The sequence below is a fragment of the Phascolarctos cinereus genome, unplaced genomic scaffold (genome assembly GCF_003287225.1).
Source record: "Phascolarctos cinereus isolate Bilbo 61053 unplaced genomic scaffold, phaCin_HiC Scaffold_9;HRSCAF=440, whole genome shotgun sequence".
Lineage (NCBI taxonomy): Eukaryota > Metazoa > Chordata > Mammalia > Diprotodontia > Phascolarctidae > Phascolarctos > Phascolarctos cinereus.
The window spans coordinates 263,504,482-263,526,120 of NW_027556402.1; the positions used below are offsets into that span (position 1 = coordinate 263,504,482).

The following is a 21,639-nucleotide window of genomic DNA, read 5'->3' on the forward strand; positions in this document are numbered from 1 at the left end:
TGAGTTCAGTTTTGTGCCTATCCCACTGGGCACATCCAGACGAGACGGGAAGGGCCCAGCTCTCCCACACATACAACAAACTCAGCAGAGCCGGGGGTCACTTGAGCTTTATTCACAAGCCCCACAGAGGGGAGGCCAGAGGTCCCCAGAGGGGGCGGGGCTGGGAGAAGACAAGGGTCCGGGGACAAGGGGGACGCGGTGTCCGTCTGACGGCTCCAGGAGGCTCCTCCTTCCCCTCTCTGGGGAATCTCCCAGAACTCCGGAGGGACGACAGATGGGGGGGGTAGGAGCCAGGGTGGACAGCAGCCTCAGGAGAAGGGGCGGCTGGTGGTGGTGGGGGCCATCGCTGCTCGGGAGGCACCGTCTCGGCTTTACTTCCAGCGCCCGCCGACCTTGCCCTTAGCACCAGCCTTCTTGCTGCTACAAGTGGAGAACGGGACACCGGGTTAGCGTTGGGACAGCCGGGGAGGGGGCCGGGCAGGGGAACGGGGCTGCCAGCCCCGGAGGAGCTGAGACTCCCATCTCTGACTGCTTCCTTCTCCAGTGCGGCGATTCACTCCCACTCTCCGTGCTTGGTCCAGTCCAGCCTCGAGCCCCTGTCCCTGGTACTGAACCCCATCCCTCATTGGAGCCCTCTCTTGCCTTCAGGAGGCTCCGAGGATAATTTGAAGTTGCCTTCGACCAAGCCAGAGGCCTCACACGTGTTGGAAGGCCCTCCCCCAGCCCATGCCCAACAAATGACTGGCCTGCAGAGAGTGGGAGGGAGGCACAGCCCCACATGCCAAGCAGTCTCTACTTACCTGCACCCAGGCCAGACCTGGTCAGGGGCGAGTTTGTCCCTTGCCAAGCAGGTTAGTCTGAAGTTAGGGGGCCTGAGGAGGAGGGGGCTGGGAAGCAGAGGAGGGGTCAGGCATTGCCCCTCATGCTCCCTGCTGTCCCTGCCTTCCTCAAAGAAACACAGCTCCTACCTCGGTTCACAGCACTTAGGAGACTTTCATTTCATGGAATTTCAGTCCTGAGGGGGACCTTCAAAGACCACCAAATCCAACACCCAGACTTTACAGATGGGTAAACTGAGGCCCAGAGAAGGGAAAGGATTGGTCTAAGGTCCCCTAAAACTAGGATTCCTAGCCAGGTCCTCTGAATCCCACAATTCTTCTACTGCCCATTCTGCCTCCTGGTAAGGGAGGCATGAAGGCAACGTGACCTCCCCTAGAAGAGCAGATGAGCCAAAACTCATCTCTCCTTGGCTCTGTGAGGCACTATAGCATTAGGAGAGATTGAGGAAGACTCAGTGTCCTCCAGCAGAAGGGGAGGCTTCCATCTGCAGGCCTGCTGGGTAGGAGGAGATCTAGGGAGGGCCCAGGTCCGCCACAGGAGGCTGCTCTCTGAGCTCCAGTTTCTCATCTGTGCATGTCCTGGATTCACAGGAGTTGTCTCCCCAAGGGCCTTATTGCCTGCCTGAGGAGGAGCTGCCGATAGCGGCATGTGGTCACATGTACACACACAGGAACACACACACACACACACACACTGGTCACACCTTGCCGGCTAGTCGGCTCACTCCAAGAGTGGTCTATGCCGACCCCTGACCTTCCACATCAGAGACAAGGGCCCAAGCCCCTCTTGGGCAGGAGTCTTGGACCCTGCACCTTCCAGAACAGGAATCTGAGCTCACTCCCAAACTCGTTTCCTCCCTGCCCCATGAGCAGCCTGACAAGAGGACAGAAGTGGGATTGAAGGCCCTGGTGGGGTGGGGCTGGGCAGAGGGAAGCCATGCTTGTTTCAGCCAGTACTGGTCTGAGCTGGAAGGCTGGGCATTGGCTTGAGATGAAAGTCGATGAGAACACCAAAGAGCATTTTCCTGAAGATCCTTATCGGAGCTTTCTGGGGCTCTCTGCTCCCCCTTTGGGGATGGAAAGGGGATGGTTTCTTATGCCCATTTTACAGAGGGAGATACGAAGGCCTCAAAATGGAAGGGGACTTGCCCGAGGTCACATAGCAAGCTGCTGGCAGAACTGCTCCTGGGAGATCACACTGCTGGTCACTGTTGAAAAAGCTTGGGGACCAAGGCTGGAGAGGAGGCCAAAGACTCTAATTGTAGTCAGTCTGGGCCTTGGCTACCCCGTACCTGGTACCTGCAGCCCCAAGGGCTGCCCTGGGCATCACAAGATACCAGGGAGGGCCCCTCCAGCTCCCAGGGCCTCTGATGGCACCGAGAGGGGACAGGGAAGCCAGCCGGGCCCCTGGGGGCTGACTAAAGTGCCTTGAACTCTCACCCAATGCCCCCACATACACAGGGGCCCCTGGCCTCTGTACACATTACAAGGGGCACAGGTCAGCCCCAGGGGAAGGTCGGGGGCCCTGCTCCCACTGGCCCTGCCTCTCGCCCCCGCTCTGTCTTCCTCTCGGGCTGCCCTTGTCTCTGATGCATCTGGCCAGGAACAGAAATGAAATGGTTAGTCGGTAACCGCTCTTGGCACAGGGTCCCAGCCATCACCGATGTCTGGGGCCTGGGCCAGGGCCTAAGCTTGTCTAGGTGGGAATGGCGGATGAGGCTGAATGCCTACGGCCCAGCTATGTAGGACAGGACCCTTCTCTGGGGCCAGGCTTACTCAGCGCATCTTCAGAGATGACCTGAGCTCCTCTCCCCGACCCTCTGGAGCCCCCTGGCTCCCTCCTGTTCTCCCAGAGGTGGGGATGGGGGCAGTGATGGCTGGTCCCATGAGTTAGTCTGTGGCCTCCCTGCCAAGCCTGGCCTGGCCCAGGCTCTGGGCACTCGGCTAGAGCAGGGCTAGGCTACTCACTGCTTCTGGGCCTGGTCAATCCGGCTCCTGAGGGTGGTAATCTGTAAATAACACAGACGCTGGGCTGTCACAGAGGTTGGGATAGTTCAGAGAGGGCCAGGGAGCCTGGATCCTTCCATCCGTTGGTGATGCTGGTCAAGGGCGGCCCGCGTCCAGCAGGGCCTTGCTGGAACCAGCCTAACCTGTCAGGTTCGAGGCCTGTCTAAGCAGCCTGCCAAGCTCTGCCACAGAAACCGTGGGGAACAGGCCTAGAGAGCAAAAGCGACTTGTTCCAGGTCACAAAGGGAGTGAATGCCAAAGAGACAGGTGCCCTGAGTCCTGGGGAGGAAGCTGTGTGTGATACCACGCTAGTCTCAGAGCAACATCAGCCAGACTTCAGTACAACTTATCCTACTAGTGAGCCTGGGGGAAGGGAAGAGGAGGCACCGGACAGGGGGGCCCAGGACTGCTTAGCACCCTGGCCTGGCCTCCTGGGCCCGCTAGCCCAGCCAGCTCTGCGGAGCAGTCCTGGGCTCTTTGGGTAGGGACATTAATGGGGGTACTGCCAGAGACATCCTCCTCCAATGATCCCTGTGAACCAGGGGCCTGTCCAGAGGGCTCCCACTGCTCCCAGGATCAGACAATCAGTGCTCAAAAACTCCCATCATGATGTCCTGCAAGGAAGAGGAGGGACGAGGGAAGGGAACACCATGGAGGAGGAAGAAGTCTCAACTCTTCTTCCCACTTAACTCAGTTTCCCCATCTGTAAAATGAAGGGGGCCTGGCTGGAGGAGTTCTAAGGTCCCTGACAGCTGTGCAGTTCAGTGGTCTGAGGAGGGGGGAGGGTGGCTCGGAAGGCCAGTGCTAGCTCAACTGGGCTGGGACAGGTAGCTCATGCCCTAAAGGGAAGGGGCAGAGTTACTGACTCAGTGACTGAGGGGGCACGAAGGGACCTCTTTCCCATCGCCAGAACGGACAGTGGAGGTAACTCCCAGGGCCCCTTGCCTCCGCGCCTGGGTTGGACCCCTCACAAAGGCTCCCTATGCCCTCGCCTACAAGGGCAGGACAGGGTCTAGGCTGCTGCTGCCTGAAGTGATGCCCTTTTTGGCCCGAGTGGGTACTGCCTTCCCCTTCCCTACCTCAGGACGTAGAATTTCAAAACCAGCAGGAACTCACTTTCGTCCAGCCGCCTCGTTTTACAAGCGAGGAAACTGAAGCCCAGAAAGGAAGAGGACTTGGCTAACATGCACAGCTTCCCAGTGGCCCAGCTAAGAGGTGGGCAAACTAAGGGTGCCAAGGGGGTGCCCTCCTTCCCCTGGAGTGGAGGGGGCTGCTGCATTGGCTCGGCAGTCACTGCCTCTGGCCCCTCAGTCTTCCAAAGGAAAGGAAGCCAAGGGTAGCTTTGCTGAAGGGAAGGAGGGGGAGTCGGCCTCAGCAGAAGATGACCAAGGGTCTTTGGCAGCAGCTGCCTGCCCGCCCTGGAGCCAACCTCCCTCGCTGACAAGTGACCAGCCAAAGGGAAACGGCCACTCTCCCCGTGGACCCATCAGCGGGAGGGGCAGACGGAGGGGAAGTGTCCTCCAGGGCATCATTCTGGGGGCACAGGGGACTAGAGGGGCGGGAGGGCAAGTCAAGACTGGGAGAGACCAAAGGGCCTGCTCCCCCTCAAGCTGCCGCCTGGCCTGGGAGAGGGGCCAGCAAATCTGCTCTCTTCCTCCACCCTGTGGCTGAAAGAGGAACAGCAGTCACGGTATGGGCAGTGGCAGAGCAGCCAGGACGGGCGTGGCGTGCTTGGGGGTGGGGGTCCAGGGTCAACTCCAGCTTCAATAAACATTGAGTCACTCCAGCTACTGTGCCTGGCACGTGGCCATCACAGGAGCATGACACTTACCTCTTCCCAACTGGCATGAGGGGCCAGGGGGCAGCAGGCTCAGGCCATGGCCAGAGGGTTAGGCCAGTGCTGCTAAATCAGTCTGACAGCCTGGTCTGGACACTTGCCTTCCCTTCCCTGTCCCTGTCTTCTCTCATGGCCCTGACCCCCTTCCCCGTGCCCTCCAGGCCCAGCCACATACCTGACAAGGCCAGGTAGCTAGGAGTTTCCTGGGCTGGGCACTCAGCCCCTTACCCAATGCAATTTTGGCGTAGGACTCTCATTTGGCAGCACTGTCCCAGCTCCGCCAGAATTTGGGAGGTGCTGGGGGTACTGAACTGGGCGGAGGGTGAAGGGTGAGGAGGAGGGAGGCCCATGGTGACCTCAGCCATGCCTCCAGGCTCCCTCTTCACCTGCCTTGTGCCCATTGCCTGCCGGCATCCGCAAGGACCCAGAATCTCACCATGCATGAAATGGCCAGCAGCCTAGCCCATGGCAGACTCTTGGTACTCACAACTTGGCCAGCATCTCCACCCTGGCACGTACAGTCATGATCTAGGAAGATGGAGAGGGTTATGTCAGGAGGGGCCCGTGGGGTGGGCTCTGCAGGACTCAGAGAGGGAGGGAACGTCAGAAAATGGGCTAAGACTGAGTGTCTCCAGAGGCTCCTCCAGCTGTTCTGATGCTGACTGGGCAGGTGAGGGTGTGGCCTCCTCCCTGGATGGCAGAGAGGGGCTCTGGGGCCTGGGCAGAGCTGTGAACAGAGGCTGGGCTCTAGCAGGCCCTACCGAGCTGGTGCAGTTGGTGTATGGCTGGCAATGGACCTCGGGCTTGTTGTCTGAGGACCAGCTGAGCTCAGCACAGAGGAGCTCATCGCCAACCAAGCCACAGGTATGTGAAGCTTTGGCCAATAGCAGTTTTCAAGGCTTTCTCCAGAACTGGAGAAGGTTGGGGGTCTGCGTATGAGAGAGAGGCTCTACCCGGAGAGTGGAATTTCAAAGTAGATTCTCAATGTGACTGAGGTCTTGAGGATGGGGTCTCAATGCCCAAGTACAATTCTGGAGGAAAGGTTGTGTGCCTACCCCAGGCCCACAGGAACTCATGCCCTACTTCCCCAATAGTCAGGACAATGAGGGTAAGGGCCTGGCTGATGCTGGCCTTTGGCCCACCTCAAAGCTGGAAGGGTTTGCTGAGCAAATGAACATTGTAAATAAGACTGTCAGGCCAGTGGGCAATGGTTAACCTTCTGTTTACCAGTATCGTTTGCAGGGAATGTGCTTAGGACAACTGATTCTTATCTAGGGATCAAAACAAGTTCCTGGATGGAATTTCTTTCTTTCTTTTTTCTTTTTTTTTAAATCTAGAATCCAGCCATTTCATCAGCTCAGACTGGCTTTCTCCCAAGGTCTTGAGTGGTGAGGTTCATGGGCACCCAAAACTGTGAGAGTGGGAAGATTTGCCTGGCTAGGGAGGTGGTCTTCAAAATCAGTGCATTATGCTACTTGGCCCCAGAGGCTAGACCCAGGAACGAGGGGAAGAAGGGAGAGTTTCGAGGAGCCTAATTCTGGCTCAGTTTCTTCCTAACAATTTGATTTGTCTAATGATGGAATGAACTGCTCCCAGAGTAGACAGGTCCTCAGTGCAGAGACTGCAAAAAGAACTTAGCTGGGTATCCTGATCCAAGCCCTCCTGGGTCCTTTGCCAATTGGCCATTTCAGATTCAGCATGTGGCTTAACCTTGACGGTGTCTGAGCAGGACAAGGGGGAGGTTGAACCTGAGACTTATGCCAACCTGGGTCGTGGTGCAGACCTTATTGCCTGAGCTGTGGCTCTTGTGGAGGGGAGGACCTGAGCCAGCCTGGTGATGTCCCAGCCTTGGTGGGTAAGGGGGTTTGATACGTGTGAACAGGGTCTTCCTAGAGAGAAAGGCTTAGAAACCTGTAGCTTAGCTCAGACAGCCTCTGCCTACAGCTTCCCATATTGCCTGACGTCAAGTTTACAGAAGCCAGACTCCCAAGTACAGCAGAGATGGGAACAAAACAGCCCTGGGTATGAGGTGACTGACTCAGTTGCTAGTTATAAGTGGACCAGTGGATGACACCTCAGGCTCCCTCCACAGAGGCTGCCCCATCTATGTCTGGAGGGCAGGGTGTGCTGCACAGCAGGGAAGCTGGAGTACCTCCAAAGGCAGGGGCTGAGGGGGTTAGGGTTTGGGAACAGTTCCAGAAAGAGGGTCTTTCAAAGAAGTGGGGAATGTTTGCACTAGAAGAGAGAAGACCTTGGTCAGGAGGGCGAATCAACCCTGTGATGGCCAAATATTTGAAGGGCTGTGACGTGGGTGAGGTATTAGACATGTTTAGTGGGGCCCCAGAGGGCAGGGGGAGGGACACGGGCAGATTTCAGCTTGATACCAGAGAGAGCTTTCTACTGATAGAACCACTCAAGAACAGAGCAACCTGGTTTGGGAGGGAGGGAGACCCTTGTTACTTGAGGTGGTCACCCAGGCTAGGTTCCTGGCAAGGTCTCTCAAGTTAGGAGGGTGGGTTTCATGACCTCCGTGGTCAACTTTGGGATTCTGTGAAGTGTTGGCAATTGTGGCCCCTCCTGGAAGGAGAGGGAAAGGGATCTCTCTGTTCAAGGTTATGCCAGGAACCCAGGGAACAGGCCAGGCACCTGTCTGGAAGGCACAATGCGGGTCAGGCCTGGAGTGGCCAAGGGAAAGGCCTGAAAATCAGCAGTGCCCGGCAGAGGAGGCTGGCCAAGGTGGGCACCGGCTCGCAGCCCCTGTGGAATAGCCCAGGCCAGCCCTGAGCCGGTCCTCGGTGAAGAGCCCATGGGGGCTGCCCAGAGGTTGGCGGGGTCACTCACCTCATACTTCTGCCTTTTCAGTTTCTCCCCAAAGTCAAACTTGTCAGTCTCCAGCTTGTATAGTGTATCCCATAGCTCCTTGGCCTTGTCCCTGGGAGGTGGAGACACACGCACAAAGTCTCAGGGATAGCTAAGCCCCAGTGCTGTGGCAGAGCCCCCTCTGCACTTTGGCCAGGCCTGGGCCTGACTCTCCTTTACCTAATCAGAGGGTAGGGGAAGAGGAGCCTCAAGGATTGCTGGAAGGGGTGATCCTCTAGGAAGAAGGGGAAGCAACAAGCCCTGCCTCTGACCAGTGCCAGGCACACAAAATGGCAGGGCAGGATGGGAGCTCATAGACTGTCTGGCCTCAGCCCATTTCCTGGGGGAGCAGACAGGCCCAGAGAGCAGGAGGTGGCTCAGGCAGGCGTGGGCCAGAGCCAGAACGCGAGCCCATGGCTGTGGTGCTCAGGCTAGTCTTCATTACCCTGTCTAGCACCGCCTCGGCCCCTTACCTGGCATTCAAGGCTCCTCCCCCAGGCTGGACTGACCTGTCCTCTCCAGCCCCCCAATCCATCCCCTCCTCTCCAGCCAGACCCTCTCATGTGCCTGAATTGCCCAGGCTCATTCCTGCTCCAATGGCTTTGTTCTGCTAGGAAGGCCTTCCCTTCTCTCCTTCGCCTAGGAAAGCCTCACTGTTTTTCAAGGCCCAGCCACCATCTGTGGTGGCTTCTGGGCCCCAGGGATGCCTCCTGTTTCTGAGGTCATTCCTACCAACAGCCCCCACCCTGTTTGTATAGGACCATAAAGCAGGCAGCACTGGCTGGTTGAAAGGGCTCTAGGCCATCGCCCAGTATTTTCATGCCAGCTTTGCTATTGATTGTCTGTGTGAGTGTGGTCAAGACCCTGGTCCTCCCTGGGCCTCTATAAAACGGGAGGCATGTACTAGATTATCCTTCAGGTTCCTTATGGCTCTAAATGCCATGGCCCTCTCTGGTGTTGTTCTCTGGCAGCTCTGGATGTGAGGCGCCTCAGAAACACACACACACACACACACACACACACACACACACACACACACACATACACACCTCAGCTTGTCATCGCCCAGGTGATCGATGTTGAGTGGCTTGCGCCTCTCGGCCAGGACCTTCTTCTTCATCTCGCGGGCAGTCTGTTTCTTACCTCTCTTCTGATCAGCCTGGGGAGGAAAAGGGGAGTGTGGCCTTTAGGGACAGCCTCCTGGGAGCCCCTCCCCAGGGCTGTCCCTAGAGAGGGGCTGTGCCTCAGTTTCCTCAGCAGGGAGGGAGCAGAGACCCTGAGAGCCTCACTTGCCTTTGCTAGGTAGCTGCTATATGAGGCCCCCATGGATGAGAGAGCCTTCTTCTTTTTCAGGTCATCCTCTGCCCTTCGCTTGGCCTCCTCCTCCTCTCGTCTGGCCTTCTCCTCCTACAGGGAAGTTCAGTCAGCAGAATTGGGACCCCTCGATCAGGACCCTGGACAGCGCCAGCCAAGCTCCGCTGTCCCAGTGGCTTGGCACATCTGCCAGCCTCCTGCATGAGTCACCCACACCCACTCTGGACTCAGAGAACCAGGAGGCAAATTCTTGCCCTGCCACTCACTGCCTGCGTGGCCTCGGGCCAAGACCCTTCTCCACCTCTGGGCCTCAATTTCCTGTTCTGTCAAATGGGGAGGTTGGAGGAGATGACTTCTAAAGAGTTTTCTAGCTCTCCCATTCTAGGATTCCTCTCCCAGAGGGAGTGGCTCCTTCCCTGCTAGAATACCGGCCCCCTCCACAGCCACCAGCACACATCCAGCTGACCACCCCAACGTCTTACAAGTTGTCGAGGATTGGCACAAGGAAGAAAGTACAAGAAAAGAGCCTGGGTCAGGTCAGGTGGGGTGGGGAGGGGTGGGCACAGAGACCCCAGGGGCTCCCTCTGTGAGCAGGAGGAGTGCCACGGATGTCCTCTGTGAAAGCTGTGGCTCCCTAGCATAGCCTGCCTTGGCTGGGGGCAGCTTGTTGGCACAAGGGGAAGCCTGGCCCCAAGAATGTCGGGTCCCACCCCACGACCACAGCCCACCCAGTAACCAATCCAGAGGTGAGGAAAGCCCTGGGTGCTGAGTGGCAGTGGCAGAGGGGGACTCCACAGAGACAGGAGCCTTTGGGGAGCAGGCTGGGGCTGGTTGTGCCATGTTATAGGTATTCCATGGACCAGGTAGACCACCATGGGGCCCAGAGGGCTCCTAGGGAGAACGGGTGCCCCTGGGGAAGAGCCTCACCTGAGTTCTGGCTCTAGGGAGGACACTGAGGGACAGAAGGGTGAGGTGGCAGGAGGCCAGGGCTGGGGTGAGGGCAGCCTAAGCCCTGCACAGGGACTCACGGCCAGTCTGTTCTGCCGCTCTCTCTCCTTTTCTGCCCGGATTCTCTGCTGATCGGCTCTCTCGGCTCTGCGCTTCTCCTGTCAGGAGCATGGACAGATGGACAGGCTGCTTCAGCCTGGGCCACTAGTCCTTCATCACTGCCCAGCTGCAGTGCCTTGGCTGCCCCGCCCGGAGCCCAGACTCACGATTCTCTCCTTGAGAGCAATCAGCTCTTCCTCCTCCTTCTTCCGGGCTTCGAAGTGACTGTCAATCAGGGCTTGAAGCTCAATCAGGTCTTTATTCTGCCTCTTCTTTTGGATGTCCTGGGGAGCCACGAGGAGAGGTCAGAGGTCAGTCAGACCCTCCTTGTCAGCCTGCCCACCCCCTTTTTAGGCCTTTTTAGGTCAGCTGAGGCCCAGGAGTCCTGAGCACACCCACCACACACACACACACACACACACACACACACACACACACACACACACACACATACCTCCTCCATGAAGCCTTTCCTGACTACTCCCACTCAGAACAGGCTCAAACAACCCAATGTTTGGGAGGTACCTAAGTGCTTCCCCTCCTCCAGCACCCACAGGGCAGACTCTCTGATATAGACCTCTATTGAGGGGAGTTCACTTCCTCACTGGGGGATACCTCTGACTGCTAAAAAGCTGTGTCCTCCCAGGAGAATGTAAACTCCTTGAAAGCAGGGCCGGGGAGGTCTGGCTTTGCTGCACCAGTGATGCTGCATTAACTATAACTTCTGACCTGCAGTTCATTCAGCCACCATCCCTGAAGACCAAGCAGAGTCCCCCCCCCCCCTCCTCCCTGGGAAAGCTTCAGCTACTTGAAGGCATTCCCTTCTCCAGGCTGCTCATGGACAGCCTTCACTAGCAGGGCTGCCCTTCTGAGGCTGGTGCCAGCTGGGCTTCCTGGCATCTCCAAAGCATTGGTAATCTGAGATTCTTTTCTCCAGTTCAGTCTTTGTCTTGTCGAATCTCCCCTTCCCTGTGCCCAGAAATGCCCTCCCCCCGTCAGAGCCAGCACCAGTGACCAGAGAACCCAGACCCAGGTTTCAATTCTGGGACTTTCTGTCACCCCCCCCCCCACAAGGAACAGCTTTCAGGACTGCAGGAGTCTTCTGTGCTGCAAGAGGATGGGCTACTGAGTGGTTAGGACTAATAAAGATCAAAAGATGGAAGAAGGAAGGGAGGAGGGAAGGAAGGAAGGAAGGAAGGAAGGAAGGAAGGAAGGAAGGAAGGAAGGAAGGAAGGAAGGAAGGAAGGAAGGAAGGAAGGAAGGAAGGAAGGAGGGAGAGAGGGAGGGAGGCAGGGAGGGAGGGAGGGAGGGAGGAAGGGAGAGAGGGAGGGAGGGAGGGAGGGAGGGAGGGAGGGAGGGAGGGGGGAGGGAGGAAAGGAGAAAGGGGACCTGAGGGGAATACACCAAGAGGGACAAAGAGAGAAAGGGCTAAAACATGAAATCCAAAGGGAGGATCAGAAGATGATGGTGGAAAGGAAGAGCGGGAAGGAAATTCCAGACTTCATAGCAGAAGCTCACATTCCAGGTTGGGTAAGAATTGAGGAAATAGCTCAAAACAAAAACACAAAACAAAACCCTGTGGAAATTCTGCCCCTGGGCCCAGAGGCATTCAGACGGGATTTCAGGTGGAGGGTTAGGGTGAATTTCCCTGGGACTCAGCTGCCCCCTTTCTGAAGCTTTGGCTGCAGAAGGGCTCCAGACTGCGCCCATCCCAGATGGCCGAGAGGCCAAGTAGACACTGATGAATAGCCAGGAAAACTTACATCAAAATCGACTTTCTCTCCTTCCGGGATCTTAGGAGCAGTGAGTCTGTGGGAAAGAGGAGAGAGAGAATGACTTCTCATCATCTTTGCAGCCTCAGTCGGTTTCTGACCGAGTCTCAGTTTCCCCCACTTGGACAAGTAGGGCCCAAGTTTCCTCCCACATCTAACTGCTTCCTTCCGCACCTCTGACCATGGCCAGCAGAGGGCGCAAGAGACAGCAACAATCCATGCCCATCCTAAATGTCTCAGAATCACAGAACTCAGAAAGTTAGCACTTTAGCACTTGGGGGAAGGAGTAAGGAGCTTAGAACATCAGGCCTGGGAGGGGTCTTCAAACTCAAAGATCTTCAGAGCTGGGAGGCACTTCAGAGACTGCCTAGCTCAGCCCCCTCGTTTTATAAAATGGGTCCACTCAGGGCAAGTCCAAGGCTGTCGGTGCCACCTCCCACGCTGCTGTCACTCCACCCAATAACTTCCTTTCCTCTCTCTGAGCCTGTTTCCCCAGCTTCCCATCCAGTCTGTAAGTAAGCAGGAATCCCTGACAAGGCTTAAAGACTGCCCGCTTTTTCTGACCCAAGCCTTAATCACCCTCTTTGTGCCTTTCCATCTTTGCTCCAGGACCCAGAAGGGAATGAGCCTGCTTTTCAGAGAGTCTGCATGCCATCCCCGCCCACCGGTCACTCCCTGGTCTTCTCTCCTCCAGGTCAAACATTCTTCCTCGGCTCTTCACAAGGCCTGGACTCCCAGACCTTCCCATCCTCATCTTCTCCTGAGCTGTCTCCTCCACCCAGCTTCCTCCACCCCCACCGCAGGGCCTGATACCTCAGCCAGTTCAGCATCACACTGTCGAACCCTTTATCCCATCGCTAATCCGTGAGCTAAGGTCATGCCCACCCTGCGCTCCTCTTATCCTATCCCTGCCCTCCTCGGCCTCCTGCAAGGCCCACCATCTAGGAAAAACCTTTCTTGGTCCCTCTGAGACTACCCTCAACTTACCCATCTGTATCTTTTTTTCAAAATTTTTTTTTAGGCAATTGGGGTTAAGTGACTTGCCCAGGGTCACACAGCTAGTACATGTCAAGTGTTTGGTCTGAGGCCGGATTTGAACTCATGCCCTCCTGACTTCAGGGCCGGTGCTCCATCCACTGTGCCACCTAGCTGCCCCCCCCAGGTCCCCCCCCATCTGTATCTTGTTTGTACACAGTCCTTTACATGCCTCTCCTCATTGGACTGGGAGCCCCTGAGGGCAGGGCCCATCTTTTGCCTCTCGTTGTATCCCTGGAGCTTAGCACGGTGCTGGGCACATAGTAGATTACCAACTCACTGGCCTACTGCTGTCAAGGCAATGCCTTTACTTTCCCCACAGAGCTGATTTCTATTGGAGACCCCTGCACCCACCCCCCCAGCTGAGAAATAGTGACTGTTTGCTCTGAGCTTCCTCATCTCTGCCCCTCCTCCTCCCCTCAGAACCCCTTGTCCCCCATGACCTTCCTCTCATTCTTCCATTCCACTAGGCTCCGGGGAGTTTCCATTCTCCCCAAGGCCAGACCCTCTACACACACCTCTCTGAGGAAGGGATGGCCATCTCTGAGGAAGGGATGGCCACCCTTCCTAAGACCAGCCCCTCTACACACACCTCTCTGATGAAGGGATGGCCATCATCCCCAAGGCTGCCCCCCCCCCCCGAGGAAGGGTTGGCTATCTACACACACCCTTGACCTTCTCCCTGCCATCCCATCTTCTCTGTCAGGTTGTCCTCTCTCACATCCCCCACTTTCTCAAATTCTTGCCTCTCCCCCTTGGCAGGCTTCCAATGTGCTTGCCTCTCCCCAATCCTTACAGTAACCCTGAGACCTCCCAGTCCCTCAGCATTGACTCTGTTCTCCCACCCTCCTCAGCCCTTGGCCTCAGGCCTAATCCCATCTGAAGCTTCTCCCTTCCAGATTTCTAACAGTCTCTGAACTGTGAGTCTGGTGGCCTCTTGGAAGGCCTCAGGCCTTCCTGACCACACATGGCCCTGGGCACCATGGGCCAGGCTTTCCATGGATGCCTTCTGTCCTCTCTGGACTTGGGGTACACTCATGGTTTTCCCCTCATCTCTCTCAGGGATCTTCTCAGCTGTCATGGGCATGACAACCACTTTCATACGGATGATGCCCAGATCTATCCATCCAGACCCATCTCTCCTCTGGCCTCCAGGCCCACATCATTCACTGCCCACTGGGCATTCTGGCCTGGATGTCCCACAGGCCCCTCCAAGTCAATGAGTCCCACCAGAAGCCCAAATAGGGTCAGAAAGAGTCAGACATGAGTGAAAAATGACTGAACAACAATTGTTATCGTTCATGTTTCATTCAGTTCCCTGGGTTGCCTCATCACACCATTAACTCCTACTAAGCTTGTGGCCCACTGAAATCCCCAGATCTTTTTTGGAAGAATTCTTAATTATCCATAACTCTCTGGTCCTCTACTTAGATGATTTTTTGAACCCAAATATAAAACTTTATTTTTTCAGCCAGAGCTATGGTTTCATTGATCTCGAGAAGGCCCGGTGCAGAAGCTCCTTCCCCCACATCGGGTCAGCAGGCATTCTGTGACCCAGCATCTCACAGCCTGCAAGTCCAAGAATAAACAGCACCCTTTACTCCTGCAGCTGGGGCTAGTTGTCTAGGGCTGCGCTTCTGTTCTCCTTCCCAGCCTGGCATCCCCTGTGCAGCCTTTATCCCGTCGTTCACAAAGGGGGTATTCGGTGCGGGGCCGGACCTCTCACCCCTAAGGAGCTCTCAGAGCCTCAGTCTGCTCATCTGTAAAATGGCACCTGAGGCACCAGAAGGTGGGATCTACCCCTCGGGACTGTCAGAAGACTCAGGCCCTTCCTCCTCTGGGGGAGTCTGGGGATGCCCCTCCCTCCCTTCCTCCCTGCCCCCACACCCAGCAGGCCCCCACAAGGAGGCTGTACTCACTTTGGCCGAGGTTTCTCTTCTGCTCCCAGAACACCACCAAGCCAGCAGCACAAGAACGAGGGGAGAGAAAGAGAGAGAGGACAAGGGTGAGACTGGGTGCGGGAGCCAGGGAGGGGTCGGGGGCCAAAGAGAGGCAACTTGGAAATGCCCCCCCATCAAGCCTGCCCGTACCCCACCATCCACAGGGACCACATTCATCCATCCTGGGCTCAGTTACTGCTTCCAGGGAGTCTTCTCAGATTCACACACCCCCCCGACTGCAATCAGTGCCTTCTTCTGGACTCCCCACTAGTCCACCCTGCAGTTATTCCATGAGTAGGAGTCAAGCCTCCACTCCTCCTCCCTGGGAAGGGGCCTGGCTTTGCTGCTGCTGCCTCTCCCACAAGGCTGCCTTTCTGTCTGGCTGGCTTCTTCCCTTCAGTGCCCCACCTACCCTGGCCTTACAGTAGCATCAACAGAGGGGACGTTTCCAAGACTGGCCACTGACAGGCTCAGTTCCTTAACAGCTGCTGATCATGAGCACTCAGAGCTTGGGGACAGGGAGAGAGGCTGGCACTAAATGAAGTGGCTTCTCCCATTCTCTGAAGGCCAGCAGGCTGGAGAATCTCTGCAAGGCTACATTATCTGAGCCTGGGCTGAAGCCTAGTGCCCACTCCCACCTAATTCCTAAGGCTGCCTAGCTCCATCACCTAGGCAAGGATGCTTAGGCGACACTCTGGGGTGGCCCAGCTTGAGAAGGGGGGCAGGCCAAGGTCAGGGAGGGCAGATCAGGCCACTATTGACCAACAAGTCTGCCCCAGATTGGAGGGAAACAGAGCAGCAAGTAAAAGAAGGTCCCACGGCCTCTGCTAAAGATCCAGCCAGCCTAGAGCAGAGGGGATCAGCCCGGTTACTGCACAGGCCCATGGTCCCCTGGCCTCCATCCCAGTGTCCTCAGAGACTATAGCCATGCCTTCCCCTTTTCTGTCTATCACCCTGGGCCTAGAGCTATGGGACTCACCGACCCCATCCCTTCTTCCTCAGCTCCCTCACACACATGCACACAAATGCACCCACGTGCCCACACACACACACAGGGAAGAGTTCATGAGCAACATTATGGTAGCAAGAAGAAGATGGTGGGACCCAGCTCCAGAAGCAGCTGAGCAGGAAAGAAGCAGGAGCAGGTAGAGGCTTGAACAGAGACTGGTCTACCTCAGAGAGCAAGAAACACCCAGCACAGAATGCCCTCCTTGTTCCTCTGAACATTGGAGGGGTGGAGGTGAGATGAGGTACAGAACAGGAAAAAAGGAAGGAAGGAGGAGGGAAGGAAGGAAGGAAGGAAGGAAGGAAGGAAGGAAGGAAGGAAGGAAGGAAGGAGGGAGGAGAGAGGGAAAAAGGAAGGAAGGTGAAAGGAGAAAAGAAGGAAGGAGGAAAGAAGGAAGAAAAGAAAGGCAGGGAAGGAAGGAAAGGAAAAGAAGGAAAAGAGAAAAGAAGGAAGGGAAGAAGGAAGGAAAGGAAAGGGAAGGGAAGGAAGGAAGGAGGAAGGAAAGAGGAAAGAAGGAAGAAGGAAGGAATGAGGAAGGAAGGAAGAAAAGAAAGGCAGGGAAGGAAGTAAAAGAAGAAAAAAGAAGGAAAAGAAAAAGGAAGGAAAGAAGGAAGGGAGGAAGGAAGGAAAGGAATGAATGACTAAAAGAGGGGAGGAAGGAGGAAGGAAGAAAAGAAGGAAAGAAGGAAGGAAAAGAAAAAGGAAGGATGAAAGAAGGAGGGGAAGGCAGGAAAGAAGAAAGAAAGGAATGAAGGAAAGGGAAGGGAAGGGAAGGAAAGGAAAGGGAAAGGAAGGAAGGAGAGAAGGAAGGAAGGAAGGAAGGAAGGAAGGAAGGAAGGAAGGAAGGAAGGAAGGAAGGAAGGAAGGAAGCCATGCCCTGGTCTCTGTCCCTGAACTGCTCCTAAGGCCACTCTGGCCACCAGCCCCAGCAGCCCCTCTATCCTCCCCTCTTCCTGAAGCCTCACCTCCGTCCACAGTGCATCTCCCACCTGGCACCAGCAAACTCACTGCCTGCTCAGCAAGGAAGCTGAACAGATGCTGGCAAGAGGCTTTCCGTGAGTGCAGCAGGCAGCTCAATTCCTGCACAGCAGGCCAGACAAGGCAGGCAGCAGGAAGAAGCTGCTAGGCTTCAGGGGCCTTCCTGGCCCATGGGCCCAGAAGAGCCAAGGGCACAGACGGAGAGGCAAGGAGAGATTAACAGAGGAGAGACAGACACCAGGCATCAGAGAGCCAGGCAGGCACATTCATCAAGACCCCAAGTCCAGGCGGGAAGACAGGGAGAGAGAAAAATACAAACATCTTTGTTTGAGGAGCCTGAGAAAGTAAGGTAAGAGACATGTGGAAAGTGGACAGGAGGGAAAGGGACAAGGGGAAACATAGAGAAGGCACCAAGGCCCAGAGAGAAGACAGGGAGGAAGGGAAAGAGGTCAGCAGAAACACAGAAAGGACGAGAAACAGGGGAGGTGCATCGGCAGCTCTGCCTAACGGTGGAGGAGCTGGAGAGTTAGAGGACAGAAGAGTGGAGACACAGATTAACAGAGGCTGGAGTGGGAGAGAAAGAGGGAGACAGAGGAGAGGGAGGGATAGAGGAGAAGCGGGAGGATGGAAGAGGAGGAGGACAACGAAGATAAGGACAAGGACAAGGAGGACCAGAAGAGAAACCCAGGCAGAGCCAGCACCAGATTCTGGCCACTCCTGGAAGGCAGGGCCTACTGTGTGTTCCATGACCGCAGTCTGTCTGTGGCCCACTCGATGGTCTGCTGAACATAACCGAAAAGGAAGTGGGAAGGTGCCAGCCTGGACAGAGAGGGGGCAGACGCTGGACAGAGTCCTGGGGCCAGGGGTGAGAGCCAGCTGCTGGCTGAGGGGCCTCCTACACGAGCGCCCTTACCTTCCTCGTAGTCCTCGTGCTCCTCCTCAGCGACATCTTCAGAAAGGCAAGCACATGCAAAAGAAGAGCGAGTGCCGGGAGCACCAGAGCCTCTAGAGAGGCAGAGTGTGGCACCGCGGGGCGGGGCCCCGGAGGGCATGCAGGAGCCAGGGCTCCCTGCTCTCTGTCCTGCCCCCAGGCTGCTTCCCTTGATGGCCCCTGCCTTCTACCACCCTGGGGTGAGGGGCTGGGGGCCGTCTGTGGGGCAGCAAGGGGGTGACTGACTGAGGAAAGAGCCCTCCGACCTTCTGACTTTGGGGAAATGGAAGGAGGCAAATCCCACTGCCTGGCTGGCTTCCAGCCCAGCCCCAACCTCCCTTGGAGGCAAAAGTCCAGGCTCCCTCACTGACGTTGGCAGGTGCCAGGTCAATGACTGGCCATTCTGATTCGGAAGCCCTCCATTCCACAGACTTGGCTGGCTTGGAGTGGGAGCCTGACTTTCTGCCCCTTTGAAAATGCCAGGCTCTCCCAAATCCTAAAACCCAAGCCCTCCCTCTGTCCAGCTTGCTGCTAGGGAGGGCTGACTGCCTCACACATGCAGGTGTGGTTGGCCTTGGAGGCTCTGGCCTCTGCCACTTCTACTCTTTCTGCCACAGACCAAGGGCAGACTTCAGAAGGATTCAGCTGAGCACCAAAAAATTGAGCTCCGGCCCCTGGATGTCAGAGTGTCTGTGAGTATCTCAGGCTGGCAGGTACCTCGGTGGCAGCCCACCCAGCCCCCACCCCTCTCATGCGAGCCAGGGACCTGGCCAAGCTCCCCCAGAGCCAAGACTAGAAACTGGGTGCCCTGATTCGGGCTCACTCCTCTGCCTAGCCGAGGCCTTAGATGGTGCCTCCTCAAAAGATACTTTGTAATGTACCAGTGAGCGCTTTTAAGAAGAAACTTCTGTCTGCTTAGCCACACTGGGGCTCTACAGACTCAGGAAAAGTGCTTACAGATGGATGCCCTTGTTCTAAGGATCCAGGCCAGATTTCATCTGTCCAGGCAAATCCAGCCCATAGTAGCCAGGTAGCGAGGCTTGCCTGAATGCATGGGCACAGATGGACAGGCAGATGCGTATATGGACTGGTATGTGTCATGTACAGCATAGAGCACATACAGTGTGCTTCGGGGGAACATGTCACACATGAGCTGCCCTGGTCCATCATGCCTCAGTTTCCTCTTTTTGACCTTCCTCATTTCACCCCTGATTCCGCAGGCTGACCTCACTTCTCATAACACATAGGCAAGCCTGGGCAAGTCACCTGAATCTTTGGACATGGAGACCCTTTGCCCACGTGTCCAGAAGACCACCATTTCTTGGGCTCGTTGACTCAGAACCTAACCCTGCTTTCTTTACAGGTAAAACCTCGGCCCAAGGAAGTGAAGGGGGTTTCCAACATCACCCGGGTAGCAAGTGACAATTCTAACAGGGGTCCCTCGACTGTTAAGTCTGTGCTCTTTCCATGGTCCCAAAGGCAGTGGCCTCAGAGCACTGACGTGGCTGATTACCCTGGTGCTACCCATCCTGGGGCCACTTGAGGAAAGTAGAAGTTGGGACTTTTCCCTATAATGAGTTAGCTTGAAGTGAGGCCCAAAGGAGAGAGAGAAGCTTGGGGTGGGGGTGAGGAAAGGCCAGAGGGGAGGAAGGAGAGGGGAGACGTGGAAAACTCTACAAACCGATTGGGTGTGTGTGGAGGTTGCCGTGTGTGGGAGAGAGGCCCTCCATCTTCAGAGGATCAGAAAGCACCAGCAGTCAGGGCAAAGCTGCCAGCGATTGGCGGGATGGGCTCAGCAGGGCTCTCCCGCCCACATCCAGGCTGCAGGTGGGGGACCAAGGCCTGGGGAGTGTGTGTTCAGCCACATTCCCAAAGGGGCCAGGCACTCCCCTACAGAGTTCTCAGCACATGGCCTGGGGAGGATTAGGGAGGAGGAATCTGGGAGCCCTGAGGCCTCTGGGGGGAGGGAAGTGGGTGGGCTAGGGCAGGGCCCAGGGAGGGCCAGCCTGTAGCTGGAGCAAGCCGGCCCTATGATGCCTTTCCACACCATGCATAGGAAGCGTGGCCCAGTCAGGTCTGGCCCAGGGCAGCATCCAGGCCATACAACACACAAAGGCATAGCATGTGGAGCGAGCGTGCAGGATGCTGCTTGGCTCAGTGGAGGAGGCTCCAGGCTGCTTCTCTGTCCCAGCAGGTTCTCCTGCCCTTCCTAGGAGTCCCTCCCTTTGGCCATTCATCCTTCTCAGGGAAGCATCACCCTTTGCTGGCCTCTCAGAAAAAATCTCACCTAGAAAGGGTCTTAAAAAGTGCCTCAAATGGCCTCCTCTTCTTCCAGATGGGGAAGGGAGACTGCTGAGGAGGAGCGAGCCTTCCCCCAAAGCCATGCCTCGGACAGATGGAGCTGCCTGTGCACCTGGCCTCTTCCCCAGCTCCCCAGCTCCCCAGCTCCTCTCCCTTGTCCTGATCCTTTGGGCAGCCTCCTCCCTTGCCTTTCACTGCTTCTCCCTTCTCTGGAGTCCTTCCTCGGGCCTGTCAGACCACCCTGGACAGTGACCCTATTTCCCTCTCCTTCCTTTTCTCCCAGGTCCCTCCCACAGGCAGCGTGCCTCAAGCTCCTTGGGTCCCACACAGACACCCACTGGAAGAACCCAGGAAGGAACACGGCCCTTTCTGATCTCCTTGTCCGGAAGCCCCCCAAGACAATCCCATGTAGAAAAAGGGAGGGGCCACAGTCAGGGGAAGGCATTGGCCAACACATACCTTCTTGGACTTCCTCTGTAGAAGGTGCATCATGGACACAGGCCAAGCAGAGGGAAAGAAAGAGCAGAGTGGTGAAAATCCCAGGAGAGAGAGAGGGAAAGAAAGAAAGAAAAATGAGAGAGAGACAGAGAAAGATAGAGTCAGAGAGAGACAGAGACAGAGAAAGCAGAGAGACAGTCAAAGAAAGACAGAGACAGAGTCAAAAAGAGAGAGACAGAGACAGAGAAAGTTAGAGACAGAGACAGAGAAAGAGAGACAGAATCAAAAAGAGGTGGAAAGACAAAGAGAAAGTCAGAGAAAGACAGGCAGAGAGACAGATAGACAGAGACAGAGACAGAGACAGAGTCAAAAAGAGATGGAAAGACAGAAAGAGAAAGACAGAGACAGAGGCAGAGAGACCCAGAGAGAGGCAGAAGGAAAGGAGAGAAAGGGAGTGAAGGGAGGCCACTGAGGAAAGGGCCCTGAGAGACACCTGGGCACACACAAGGCACGGCGAGTCTTTTGTCCTGGTTACTTCACCCTCTTGTTCCTTCTCTCGGATCACCCAGAGCTCCCTGCACACACTCGCTCACACAGACCCACACGCACCCCACACAGGCTGTGGGAGACTGAAGTCATGTCGCATACCTGGTTCATGGACTTCATGGGTGAGAAGAGTCACAGAACAAGAGGTAACACCCACCACAAGGAAGGGAGGGAGGGAGAGAAGGAAGGGAGGAAGAAGAGGGGAGGAAGGGTGGACGGAGAGGAGGGGTTCAAATGAGAAAGTGGCTGATTAATAGGAAAGGATAACTGAGTCACACCAGTTGGGGGGTCACATGGGGAGGCAGAGGCAGCAAAGAGACAAGCCCCCAACCACAGGAGGTGTCCAGTGCTGCCAGAGTGCCTATGGGGCTCCCCCCTCACCCCCTTGCCATGCACAGGACCTGGCACATGGAGGGTGGGGGGCCCCTACCCCATCTCTTCCTCCAGGCTTTTGAAAGTTGCTGCCCACTTTAAGGCAGGGTCTGAGGACTGCTGACTCTCTGTGGTCAGGGAGCCTGTAGGCAGCCTCAGAATCAAACCCTTCCCAACAGAAGAACATCATGGACCATGAGCAAATGGGCCAGGGTGCCCAAGAGAGTGGGCCAGTGTCCACATCAGGCCTTGCCCTGAGAGGTAGAGGCTAAAGGCCCAGAGAGTGCCAGCCGAAGGCATCCCTAAGCTCTGGTCCCCTGGGGCAGAGTCCACCCTAGGCCAGTCCCCTCCTATTCTATATGGGAAAGATGAGGCCCAGGAAGCAGAAGGTACTCGATTAAGGTCACACAGCTAGTG

The 21,639-nt window shown here is 56.2% G+C and overlaps 1 protein-coding gene across 2 annotated transcripts; it reads right to left on the reverse strand.

Annotated features, from left to right (window-relative positions):
• Window positions 1-89: 89 nt before the first annotated feature.
• Window positions 90-18,141, reverse strand: TNNT3 (troponin T3, fast skeletal type). 2 transcript variants are annotated; one of them, XM_078148221.1, is made up of 10 exons: window positions 17,548-18,141; window positions 14,630-14,648; window positions 11,667-11,712; window positions 10,071-10,187; window positions 9,885-9,962; window positions 8,836-8,949; window positions 8,592-8,701; window positions 7,525-7,615; window positions 5,171-5,211; window positions 90-420 (listed from the first exon to the last, which is right to left on the reverse strand). In XM_078148221.1, the coding sequence occupies exons 1-10, from the start codon at window positions 17,684-17,686 to the stop codon at window positions 372-374; spliced, it is 804 nt and encodes a 267-aa protein (XP_078004347.1). In that variant the 5' UTR covers window positions 17,687-18,141; the 3' UTR covers window positions 90-371. The 2 variants fall into 2 exon arrangements, with proteins under 2 accessions (XP_078004347.1, XP_078004346.1); XM_078148220.1 differs by lacking the exon at window positions 5,171-5,211 and adding an exon at window positions 2,808-2,848 and having other exon boundaries at window positions 17,548-18,140.
• Between the last annotated feature and the right edge of the window lie 3,498 nt (window positions 18,142-21,639).